At 40.0% G+C, this 13,643-nt stretch overlaps 1 protein-coding gene across 1 annotated transcript; it reads right to left on the minus strand.

The window, feature by feature from the left end:
• Positions 1-459: 459 nt before the first annotated feature.
• LOC128777793 (HLA class II histocompatibility antigen, DR alpha chain-like) lies at positions 460-4,305 on the minus strand. The gene is made up of 5 exons (XM_053905339.1): positions 4,168-4,305; positions 2,692-3,009; positions 2,018-2,325; positions 1,552-1,717; positions 460-863 (listed from the first exon to the last, which is right to left on the minus strand). Exons 1-4 carry the CDS (start codon positions 4,245-4,247, stop codon positions 1,563-1,565), a joined length of 861 nt encoding a protein of 286 aa, XP_053761314.1. The 5' UTR covers positions 4,248-4,305; the 3' UTR covers positions 460-863; positions 1,552-1,562.
• Positions 4,306-13,643: the final 9,338 nt, after the last annotated feature.

A 13,643-nucleotide genomic window follows, 5' to 3' on the forward strand; every position in this document is an offset into this window, starting at 1 on the left:
GTCCAATCCTATTTTTCCTTAAACCTGGAATGAGTGTCACTGATACATAAATTCTGTAAGGTATATGACTCCTAGTCTTCTCTTCCCTACTCCACTCCCACCTGCTCCCCATCATGAGTCTTATTCATTATCTGAGGCTAAACCCTACATTTTGCATTCATTCTACCAAAGATCCAGATATATCATTGGGTTGGAGACTCAAGAACCAAGACCAGATCCTGAAACCGTTGCTAAGTAGAGATCTCCCAACGAACTCTACTCTAGGGTTTTCCATAGGGGGACTGGATCACAGCAACTGAATTGCTTATGGATGCTACAAGTGAGGCATGGTCCTAATGAACCTAGATATTTCTGATTACTTACAGAACTTATCACAGACATTCAACATTCATGCATTTTGGAAGAAAGAATCATATATATTCTCTAGTCTCTGTGAAGAACTGGCTTACACACCAAACCTTCCTTCAGAACATCAAAAGTTTATTGTGTTAAAAAAAAACCACAATCACAGTTGGGAGAAACCCAAGCAATAAGTGTGAAGAGATGTTTGAATTGAACATTCAAAGTGTTTCCAGGCAGAGAAGGGATCCTCTGGGGTCCATTCCAGAGGCAACACATGGTGATGATCAAATGATGGTAGAAAATGGAGAAAAATAGACCCAAGAAGGGCAGTAAATAGAATAACTCCACAGCAGAGCCTGGACAGATCAGGAAGGCATCATTCTTCTTAGAATAGCTAAAGGGCTGAAAATGCTGAAAAATAGTTGTCTTCAGTGAGGTGAGCAATTGGGATATTGCCAGGCTTATAAAGCTTTCAAGGCACAAATTTCTTCATTGATCTTCTCTTTGGGAAAAGCCATTGCCTGTAGAAAGACATACATGGTTACTAAAGATTAAGATGAGTATTTTAAGCTCTTTTTTCAGATCCTTTTTCTTCTCCCTTAATCCTTTGTTTTGGAAAAGCCTCATAACATTCCTCTCACATCTGTCCAGTAAACACAACCTAAATACCACTGTTCCAACATGAACTGCATCCCCTACACTCTGAGTAAGGATAAATGAGCAGAGCACTGCCTTACCTTCTCTTGGAAGTTTCAACATCACCTTTCAGATTAGAGAAGCAAATATAGGTATTGACCTTCAAGAGAATTTCATTTCATGCACTGAATCTGCCCTAACTCCAAGTGAACCAAACTCTGGAAACCCTTCTTAACTGAAGGTCTGCCTCAGGAAATACAAACCAGTAAGTGCCCAAATGTTTCCTTGAACACTTGGATTCAATACTCTGATGTGAAACAATGGTCTTAGGTAGTGGAGATAATCTCCAAGACTCAAGTTTTGGTCTAGGTACACATGTACGGAAAGAAATAAGGGATCTTGAAGCTTTGGGATACCAGATGATGTCAATGTCTGGCTCTATCCTAGCAAAGATATCCTAGCAAGAGCCATGACTTTCCTATCACTTTAAAGGCATCACAATCCTCTTTCCCATGCTGTTTCCTACCCTTGGAAAACTCCATGTATGTCTTCCTCTGCCCACATTAAACCCACCTGTGGATGCCTCACAGAGGCCCTCTGCGTTCACCAGCATTGACCTTGCGCATGCCCTTGATGATGAAGATGGTTCCCACAATGATGCCCACCAGACCCACGACAAGGCCCAGGGCACACACCACATTCTCTGTTGTCTCTGGGAGGGGGGTTGGTGCATCAAACTCTGGGGAAAATAAAACAGAGTATGGTACAGAAGTAATGATCATGGTCTGGAAAAGCACTTAGATGCAAATATAGACATTTAGTCAATGAAGAGTTATTAGTCACCTAAATAAGAGGAAGACAGAATGATATATGAAGGGAATGCAGATTAACAAGTGGGAGCTGAATAATGGGATAAGACAAGGAATAGGATTTGTAGCAATGGTTATGGATGAGTTACAGTACTCTGGGTCTCAAAGCACCAGACAAAGCATCATGCGAAGAAACCATAGAAGAAAGGAGATTGACGGATGGTCCATACCCCAGTGCTTGAGAAGAGGCTCATCCAAACCCCAGTGCTTCACCTTGCAGTCATAGACATCCTCCACCAAGGGTAGGAAAGGGAGATAGTGGAACTTGCGGAAAAGGTGGTCTTCCCGGGGCAGGAAGACGGTCTCTGACACTCCTGTGGTGACAGGCTTTCCATTTCGAAGCCACGTGACATTGATCACTGGTGCGGAGAACTTGTCAATGAAACAGATGAGGATGTTGGGCTCTCCCAGTTCCACAGGGCTGTTTGAGAGCACAGTCACCTCGGGAGGTTCCGGGGACACGTGACAGAAATTAGGCCTCCCTGCTTAGGCTATACCCTCTCCCTCCCACTGAAGCTTTTGAAAAAGCAATTGGAAATGTGCCTGAGAATCTATGCCACAGTCTCAGATACCTATCTCTGATACTCTCCCCCATGAATTGGAACCAATGTTATGGTATAAGATATATTGGGATACTTTAAGTAACGGGTATAATTTTATTCCTGTCTCTCCTGGCATAGATTTGGGGCAATGACTCACAGTATGAGTCACTGTGGGTGGTAAGGATAAGATGTGAGCACCTGAAGGAAAGGAATAAACTCATACTTTGTTCTTGGGCCTTTGGCATGAGAGGTAGGGGCTTGCTGATGGCGACTCTAGGCCCCTGGGAGGGAAAGTCAGTTACAAAAATGTAACACAAGCCAAAGCATCTGTTTCAACGTTAGGATTCCAATGTCTAGTGGTGTAGAAGTTACCATTGGTGTTTGTGGTGTGGTTGGAGTGCTTTATCAAGATGTCCAGGTTAGCTTTGTCCACAGCTATATTGGCCAATGCACCCTGGGCCTCAAAGCTGGCAAAACGTCCAAATTCTTCAAGCCGCCACACTGTCTCCTTCTTTTCCATATCCACGTGGAAAATCTCATCACCATCAAAGTCAAACATAAACTCGCCTGATGAGTCAGGCTTCATATAGAACTCAGCCTGGATGATCACATGCTCCTCTGAAAAGGCAGGAAAAGATGTCAGAGTGGGTACCAGGTGGAAGAGAGTAAGAAGAATCCAGTATGTGAGAAAAACATGTTGGCAGGGGCAGTGGAACCATACAGAGTGGAACCATACAGAGTGAAGGAGTGGTGGAGGGCAGGGATGAGTCTGAAGATGAGGCTCAGGTGGAGGACATCCAGGCTGAACAGAGTTCTAAGGCAGAAATAAAGAGGCAGAGTTAGAGAGGGTGGATTGAAGGAAAAGAAGGATGAATATCCCTCAGTCTTGTGAAGCTGTTGTTAAGCTCCATGTTACAAGCTGTGAAGTGATCCACTCTTTGGAAATTCACCAGCAGCTGCTAAAGAGGAATTGATCACTCACTGTATTTTCCCAGGCATTGAATACACTTCAGCCTTAGTTGTGTGAATCTCTCAGACTATTGCAGTTTTAAGAATAGGGAGACACTCTTTAAAAGGCTATGTTCTGAACTCTGGAATCAAATGAAATAATGAATTCTCTTCGGTCAATGGATATAAAATTGACATACAAGATTGTATTCACTTTACCTAGAAAACAAATGTTCTGATATCTATACACATATATACTGCAATTCATATCAGGTACCTGGCCTTCCCTCTCCCTGGATAGATTGTTGCTCTGGGGCGATGTTCCTTTCTAGTGATCATCAATATAATATCTGTGCTCAAAATATGCTGATAAGATTCACATGCCAAAATTTAACCAGCATGTATTCAGCTAAGTACAGGAGCTGAGAACATCTCATATTGTTTTCTCATTGAATCCCCACAAAATTATGTGAGGTTGAAATTTGTAATGGCACTCATTTTTCCAGTAAGAGACATTGAAGCCCAGACAGCAGCTTATTAATGCTTCTCAGAACCTACTCCTCCCTCACATTTGGCACACTTCAAAGTCAATGGTATTAGTCAATATAGAACTCAGTTTTTGCTTCTCTAAACTACATGTGATTGACTTCAATTAATGGTAATGGCAGCACTCCTCCAGACTACAATTTGCTATACTTTCAGATTTATAGCAACATAATACCTGTCATCATTTTGCTCACTTCAAAGATTGTCCTGCAAGTGTCTACAGTTCATCTCTCCAGTGCTTTCAGAGCTCATATCCCTAGATTTGATTCTCTCAGCACCTATCTTTGATACCCCCGGAATCCTGAGGACACATCAGGAAAGCCACGATAAGAAATCCTAGCACCAGGACTCCATTTATGGGCATTTTCTTCTTTGGTGCTTTGATGGGGGCAGTAGAGCCTTAGACTGGGGTAGAAGTGACAAGACTAGAAGAAAAGAGAAGGTCTGACATTAAAATTCAAATCACTTAAGGTACAGCCAATCACAAAGACCTTTTGAGATGGCACATCTGTTACTAAGGGAAGGACTCTTGTAAATGGTTCGGGAAAGGAAGCACTTCATTCATTAGATAAAGAAATAAAGTTCTTAATCAAATAAACACACAACCAAATAACAACACAAAACATCAGGTTTTTAAGAATGTTGTGAAGTTACTCACAGACTCTTCCATTTCAGCCCAAATGCTAGGAAGAGATGTGCTTGAAGCTTAATAGTGAGAGGAGAGTCAATGGAAACACACCAAAGTGAGAGCTAATGAGAGATGATTCCTCTGTGCTGTGACAGTTGGGGATGCTAATTCAGGGCTAATAAACCATCTTAAGAGATGGTAAATTGTCATGCCATGGAGAATGCCTGATTTTGGCAGTGTTGTGTGACAGAGTTTCACTTAAGAAGCTTCTTATTGCTTTAAGATTCTCCTCCATGTCCTACTGTCCCAGAGGGACAACTCAGTCCAAGAGCTGGGCATCCATGGAACTGTACCATATTTAGAGAACATCAGAGGTGAAAGTTAGTTTCAACATTCCCGTAACTATACATGGATGTTAGAGATGTCATAGGTGGTGGTTACTGGAAACTGTGGACTCTAATCTCTACTATTTGAAATATGACCAGAGATTGGAGTAGACTGGGGGGACACACCTCATTTGAGGAATCAGGTTGATGAATACAGTAGAGCAAATTGGGCAGAGCCTATTTTACTGGCAGTAATAGAGATAAGAAACTACACGAAAGCTTTACCATAACCTTCCTCATGTCATAACATCATGACTGCTGTCCTCATGACATAAATTATTGAAATTCTGTTCCTAAGAATTTATTTTGATATTCTCTCCTGAGAAAACGGAAAGTTAAAACACTCTGGCCCTGATGTTTGTGAACATACGGGGCCATAATAAGGACAATTAAACCACACATAGAAAGGGCTGGAATCTGAATACAACCAGTGAAGAGAGACCTGTCAGTGAGCAGGCCATCTGATGGTGAGTTCACTGTTGAATATCAGTCATGACACATACGCTCAGGGTGGATTTTCCACACTACTGTGCTGATGCCTTATTTGCCCCACAGCTGCCCTCACAAATCATGAGGGAGAAAACCCTACCATTACTGATTATCTAATCACATCCAACAATCACATCCAAGGGTTTTGAACATCCCCTGACCCTGGTTTTTGGATCACTTGGGAGAGATCCACAACACAGTGTTTCCCTAAAACTGTTAAGAAATACACAGATGAGAGTTCTACCGTATCAGTCTCCGCTGAGAGTCGGGTCCGATGATTTAGGCTTTTCATCTCCTCTCTCAGAGGAAAAAGCAAGTCTGATGTTATGCCTGCCCTTTGCTGGCTGGCATACTAAGTTGTTCTTAAGGTGCTCATAAATATATGGTAAACAGGCATTTTATATAAAAACATTTTGTATGTTGTAATAGCACCTTCACCCTCAGGTGTTTTGCAGCAACTTATGATATGGCTGAGTTCTAAAGCACTGATTGGTTCTCCTCAGGAAATTACTACATTTGGGAAACTTTAGAAAATACTTTCATTTCCCTTTCCCTGTGACAGGAGAGAAGTTCCTATCTGGACTCTACTCATGGTCCCTGGGTCTCTTCCTATACTTGAGCTTCCTAAGTCTGAGGGGATTTCCGAGGACCCTTGAATAAGGTCTTCTCAGTGGCATCAAATGGTGTGGAGCCACTGTGCTAGTAAAAGTCCAGTCTGTAAATAGAAGTCCCTGGAGACACTCTCAACAGAACTGTTTGTTACAATTTTTCTATATAATAGAGACTTCCATCTTTAGACTGTTAGGAAGCCTGAAGGAGCACAGGTCAGTGCAGACCCCTAACTCTGAGGGGTCAAGAACCTGTGGGAAGCCTCTATGGACATCTCAGCTCTTCTAGAGCCCCAAGGGAAAGACTGCCTTGGGAACACAAGGCTGTTGCCAAGATCCCTGTGTGTGAAACCATTGTGTCCACTACCCAAGATAGCTTCAGTCTACCTGCCACCTCCGAAATCTCATACTACTAACTTTCACTTGCAATGTGTAGGCCACATCCAGATCCCAGGGCAAAGAGACTCTTACTTCTATTCCCTGTAGTACCCACAAATCATAGAAGCTGACAGGAAAATTACTAAAATATATTTACATCTTGATACATCTAGATCTCTAGCATCTGTTTATCTCCACCATGGTTCACTCAGGCTCTTACCACAGTGGGTAACCTAGAACCAGAAAAAATATTAATTGGGCTCTTAGGGGAGTGTTTGGACATGACAGTTTTCACGGAGCCACGTTATGTCTGGGACCTCACCGCTTCATGTGTGTGTGGTTTGTGTTCAACGAACCTCCAGCCCCTTCTTTTGGCTTCCTTCCATGCCTTTTGCCCTTAGCATGCAGAACTTCCTATCAGAGTTGATGGTGGGATTGGGGAGGAATATCAATCCAGGCATGTCCTTCCCAAATCTACATGGAGAAACTTTACTGGTTCTGTTTCATTTCTCCATCCCATCTTGAGAGGTGGCAGAAGCTAGTGTTCTGAAATAAATTTCTTTCATTGCAAAGACTGCCAACTGTTGATATTAACCAATGTGCTAGAGTGGCGTGGTCGTGGGCCTCCCTAACCTATTCTGTGTGAATAAAGAGACCATGGTGCTTTGGCCCATCTCTAACTTGGGAGAATGACAGTATGTGAATTTGATTCATTTTCTCTTCACCTGTGCCTGAAATATATTCTTAAAAGTCTGAGTTTTTAATAGGCCCTGGGGTTGTGAAATCACACTTCTCTGCTTGGGTAATCTTTGTCAATAAGAACATGCAGATTAATGCCACACACACACACACACACAGACGCACACACACTCATTAGAGGAGTTCTTCTTGTGATGTTGTATAGGAATTATAGCATACCATAGGATTTATTTGCTAAATTTTAATAAGTAGAGCATTCTAAAATTTCCTGTACATTGCACAAACATATCTGAATTCAGCCATTAAACTGTTTGGAACAATGTAAGAATCAATTGTCCCAATTGGATTTAAGATAAATCCTTTTCTACCCCCTGCTGGAAATTTTTGCAGGCAGAAGTGAGTTGAGTTCATCTTGGGATGAATTCAGAGAGAGGGAGGAAGACGAAAAGGCAGGACATGTCTTAGTGAGAATAAAATGCGCAGAACCCTCGCTGAGAATTTAAGAAGAATACAGGTAGTATGAAGATGAAAAGTTAAAAAACATGAAGATGAATCACTAGGCCTGCTGACCGACTGGATTAGGATAAGGTGCTAGAGAATGATTAAAAAGAATGTACCTAGTTCATGTGTCAAGTGAATGTCATAAATGACTGAAGGAAATTTTTACACAAAAATAGACTTTGGTGCAGGAGGTGGGGCTTGGTTGCACCAAGTGTGGTGTGGGTCCAGCACAGAGTGTGAAGGAACATGTTGGTGAACACAAGAGGACAGGGAGAACACGAGTGGACAAATGGCATATCAAGAACAGATCATTGCAACACTCTGTTGGGATAATACATGAGGAGTGGTCAATGCTGTAAACTATTTTAGAATAACCAGGAGTGAAGATGTAGAGTAACCTCACACAGTCTGGATTTCTGAGGTTACTTTGAAACTTTAAAACTTTTAAGGTAGGAAGAAAGAAGAGAACTAGGCCTGCGGATTGCTATGAGTTTCACTGGAAGGTGTTTTGGTATGCACTTTCTCTCACCAATTAAAAAACCCACAAATAATGACTATATTAGTTCTTACCATCATATCTTCTAGATAATAATTGCATTTACAATTTGTTCTGTGAAATCTGAGCTTTAAAAAATCTTAGGGGAAGGTTCCACTTAGGGGGTAAACACGGTGGTATTCTCAATCAAGTGTCTGACCCTGTAGCCAGTAAAATGAGTCCATTGAAAACTGTAAAATCACTTCAACATAAGTGCAGTCAGAAGGGGATGGCATCGTTTTGTCTTGACGTTGTGCCTATAGGTGAATATTCAAAGGTTTTCAGGAAAAAACTTCCCCGTTTTTTTGTTGGTTTGTTTGTTTTTGTTTTTGTCTTTTTCATAATGCACAGTAAAAGTGGTACTAGGATATTCTCTTTTGTGGTCAATAGTATTTAATTCTTCTTAAATTTTGACGGAGTATTCAGCGGGCTTGGAAAGGTCAAAGCTCTTAATTCAGGATGCATTACCTAATATTTCTACATGTACATCTGAAATTCTCAGGTATGTTTGATGTAATTAGGTTGTTTAATGATTAACAGGTTACTGACTTTTAAAGTCTTTTTATATTAAGTATCATTGGGTTTTTTGTGTTTTTGTTTATTTGTTTGGTTGTTTGTTTATTTTGAGAGAGAGAGTCAGAGAGAGGGAGGAGCAGAATCCCAAGCAGGATCTGTGATATCAGGGCAGGGCTTGAACTCACGAACCCTGAGATCATGACCTAAGCTGAGATCAAGAGTAGATGTTTAAAGGACTGAGCTACCTAGCCACCTCTGTTTATTTTTTTGTTTTTGTTTTGATAAGCACACAAAATGGAATGTGCTTTTAAAAATACTGTTTTTTGAGGGCTCCTGGGTGGTTTAGTAGGTTCACAACTGTCTGACTTCGGCTCCGGTCATGATCTCAAGTTCGTGAGTTCCAACCCTGCACCGGTTCTGTGCAGATGGTTCAGAGCCTGAAGTTTGTTTTGGGTTCTGTGTCTCCCTCTCTCTCTGCCCCTCCCTGGCTCACACTGTTTCTCTCTTGCTCTCTCTCAAAAATAAGTAAACATTAAACACATTTTTTTTAAATCCTGTTTTTTGAGGGTTAAAATTATTTTTTAATTTTTAAATTTTTTAAAAATGTAATTTCTTGATAAGTTGCCTAACATACACTGCATCCAGTGTGCTCTTGGTTCTGGGGGTAGATTCCCATGATTCATCACTTACATACAACACCCAGTGCTCGTCCCCACAAGTGCCTAAAAATATTTGTTAATTAAAAAATGTTTGATTGAACTCCAGTAATATTATATTAGTTTCAGGTGTATAGCATAGTCATTTCACAATGATATACATTAGGATATGCTCTCCAGAAGTGTAGTTATCATGTATAACCCCACAATGTTATTACAATATTTGTGACTATATTCGCTATGGTGTAGGCTTCATCTCCAGGACTTAGTTCTTTTACAACCGGAAGTTTGTACCTCTTAATCTCCTTCTTGAATTTCAACCATCCCCCCTCTGGCAACAACTGCCCCCTCTCTGCCCCCTCTCTGGCAACAACTAGTTTATTCTCCACATTTATGAGTCTGTTTCTTCTTTTGTGGTTGGTGTTTGGTCGTTTGTTTTAGAGTCCATATATGTTAAGTCATATAGCTTGGAAAACAAAGGTGTGTTTCAAAAAAGAAAAAGTAAATGTAAATCACTTCGACTCATAACAGTAAATGTGTAACACCCTTTCTACTGCTCCATGGCAAATTTAATCTTAGGCTCATTTTCTAGGTCTTTTCTGGAAATCTGATAAAGGAGGAATGTCAGCTAGATTTTTAGAGAAAACTGTCTGTGGTCAAAATGCCCTTTGCTTGGTAAATCATATCATGCCTGGGAAGAATACTGGATGAAGTCTAACAAATGGTGGGAACCCACAGTTTGAACATCACTAAATGCAGTGACCCTTGTAACCGGGGTCTGGAAGTTATGCTCATGGAGTTGTTATTAGACGTACAGGCTCCAAGGGAGATGAGGATGCTAAGCCAGGGCAGACTCCACTCCCATAGGTGTCAATTCATCTCCCACACCTAAAGTCTCCCTTGAGGGTGGGGTGGGCAGAGACTAGCACCTGGACTGCATTGTGGACTTTTTCAAGACTATGTCCCACTGAAGATAAAAATATCTGATGCGGCCCCTTTGACATGCTTTGATTTCTGTCTGTCATCCTACTGAGTGAATCTGAGAGCCAAGTGTTGCCTGGGGCAATCATGTGAATCTGCATTTCAATGTAAGAAAATCCCCTGGGTCTTGATATATGAACAATTTCATTTCATTTCTTTCATATATATATGTGTGTGTGTGTGTGTGTGTGTGTGTGTGTGTATGGGAATGCTGTCTTTTTATCCAATAGAAATATATATGATATATAATATATATCACATATAAATTATATGAATATTAAATATGTGTATGTATCATATATACTACATCTCATATATAAATTATATTCTTATAAATAAATATATAATTTCATAAGATATTTTTAAAACATTTCATATGTTTACAGCTTTAACATAATCTCACACCTGATATTTTATTTTCCCTTAAAAAAATTAATTCTAGTTGGTTAGCATACAGTGTTACATTGGTTTCAGGTTTATAATACAATGATTCCATATGACACTTGCATACATTACCCAATGCTCATCACAAGTGTCTTCCTTAATTCCTATCACCTATTTCATGCATCCCCCAAACCCCCATCTGGCATCTACATGTGTTCTCCATAATTAAGAGTCTGTTTCTTGATTTGTCTCTTTTTTACCTCTTTGCTCAACTGTTTTGTTTCTTAAATTCCACAAGTGAGTGAAATCATATGGTATTTGTCTTCTTTGACTTATTTTGCTTATTATTATGCTCTTTAGCACCATCCGTGTTGTTGCAAATGGCAAGATTTGGCTTGCAACGGCAAGCCTTAAAAAAAGGTTGAATAATATCCATTGTGTGTGTGGAATATATATATTCTATATATAAAGTGTGTGTGTGTGTGTGTGTGTGTGTGTGTGTGTGTGTGTGTGTGTGTATACACCACATCTTCTCTATGTATTCATCAATCGATAGGCACTTGGGCAGCTTCCATAACTGGCTATTGTAGGTAATGCTGCCATCAACATCAGGGTGCATGCATCACTTGAAATAGTGTTTTTGTGTTCTTTTGGTAAATACCCACTAGTGCAATTGCTGAATCACAGGGTAGTTCTATTTTTAACTTTTGGAGGAATGTCCATACCATTTTCCACAGTGACTGCACCAGTTCACATTCTCACCAACAATGCTGAGGGTTCCCTTTTCCCCACATCCTCCCCAACACTGGTTGTTTCTTGTTCTCTTTACTTTAGCCCTTCTGACAGGTGTGAGGTGATATCTTGTTAGAGGTTTGATGTGTATTCTCTGATGGTTAAGTGATGATGAACATCTTGTCATGTGTGTATTGGCCATCTGTAAGTCTTCCTTGGACAAATGTCTTTTCATGTCTTCCCAGTTTTCAGTTGTATTATTTATTTTGGGGGTATTGAGTTGTATAAGTTCTCTATAAATTTCAGATACTAACCCTTTATTAGATATGTCATTGGCAGATATCTTCTCCCATGCTGTAGGTAGCCTTTGAGTTTTGTTGATTGTTTCCTTCCCTGTGCAGAATATTTTTATTTTGATGTAGTCCCAATAATTTTTGTTTGTTTGTTTTTGTCTTTGTTCCCTTGCCTCAGGAGACATATCTAGAAAGAAGTTGCTCTGGCCAATGTCAAAAAGGTTACTGCCTCTGTTCTCTTCTTGGATATTCAAGGTTTGAAGTCTCACACTTAGGTTTTTATTCCATTTTGAATTTATTTTTGTGTGTGATATAAGAAAATGTCCAGTTTCATTCTTTTGCATGCTGCTGTCCAGTTTTCCCTAATCCATTCATCGAAGAGACTGTCTTTTCCCTATTGGATATTGTTTCCTGCTTTGTCAAAGATTAAATGTCCATATAGTTGTGGATTTATTTCCGGGTACTTGGTATTTATGGGTGTTCTGTTCTATTTATCTATATGTCTATTTTTGTGCCTGTGCCATACTGTTTTGATTACTACAACTTTGCAGTATAACTGGATGTCTGGAATTGTGATGCCTCCAGCTTGGTCTTCCTTTTTCAAGTTTGCTTTGGCTATTTGGGACATTTTGTGTTTCCATACAAATTTTAGGATGGTTTGTTCTAGTTCTGTGAAAAATGTTGTTAGTACTTTGATAAGGTTCGTGTAAACTGTGTGGATTGCTTTGGATAGTACAGACATTTCAACAATATTTATTCTTCCAATTCTTGAACATGAAATGTCTTTGTATTTATTTCTGTCATCTTCAATTTCTTCCCTCATTGTTTTATAGCTTTCAAAGTACAAGCCTTTTACCTCTTCGGTTAGGTTTATTCCTAGGTGTCTTACTGTTTTGTGTGCAATTGTAAATGGGATTGAATCCTTGGTTTCTCTTTCTGCTGCTTCATTATTGGTGTAGAGAAATGCAACAGATCTCTGTCCATTGATTTTATTGAATTCATTTATCGGTTCTACCAGTTTTTGGTGGAATCTTTTGGTTTTCTTTGTATAGTAGTAAGTCATCTGCAAATAGTGAAGTGTCACTTCTTTTTCACCCATTTGGATGCTTTAATTTCTTTCTATTTTGTGTACTGTGGCTAGCACTTCCAGGAGAATTTTTTTTTAAGTTTTAATTATTTATTTTGGACGAGACAGAGAGAGAGATGGAGGGGAGTGGCACAGAGAGGGAGAGAGAGAGAATCCCAAGCAGGCTTCGTACTGTCAGCACAGAGCCTCACATGTGGCTCAATCTCAGGCACTGTGAGAACATGACCTGAGGCAAAATCCAGAGTCAGCCGCTTCACCTACTGGACCACCCAGGTGCCCCAGGACTTCCAGCAGTATGTTAAACAAAGTGGTGAGAATAGACAAACCTATCTTGTTCATGGCCTTCAGGGAAAAGCTCTTAGTTTTTCCCCATTATGGATGTATTATCTGTGGTTTTTCCATAAATGGCTTTAAGTATATTGAGATATTCTCTCTATACACAGTTGGTTAAGGGTTTTGTTTTTCTTTTTTAGTCATGAATGGATTTCACATTTTGTCATTAGCTTTCTCTGTGTCTTTTGAGATGATCATATGGTTCTTACTCTTTCTCTTGGTGCCTGTGATGTATCATGTTGATTTGCGCATATTGAACCACCCTTGCAACCCAGGATAAATCTCACCTGCTTGTGGTGAGTGAATTATTGAATGTATTGTTGGATTCCATTTATAGTATTTGGTAGAGGATATTTGCATCTAGTTTCATCAGGGATTTTGGTCTGTAGTTCTCATTTTTAATGATGTGTTTATCTGGTTTTGGTATCAGGGTAATGCTGGCCTCATAGAATGAGTGTGGACGTTTTCCCTGTTTTTAATTTTTGGAGTAGTTTGTGAAGAATAGATATTAAGTCTTCTTTAAATGTTTAGTGGAATTTGCCTGTGAGCCATCT

The sequence above is a fragment of the Panthera pardus genome, unplaced genomic scaffold, assembly GCF_024362965.1.
Source record: "Panthera pardus isolate Hobbes unplaced genomic scaffold, ASM2436296v1 HiC_scaffold_17, whole genome shotgun sequence".
Taxonomy (NCBI): domain Eukaryota; kingdom Metazoa; phylum Chordata; class Mammalia; order Carnivora; family Felidae; genus Panthera; species Panthera pardus.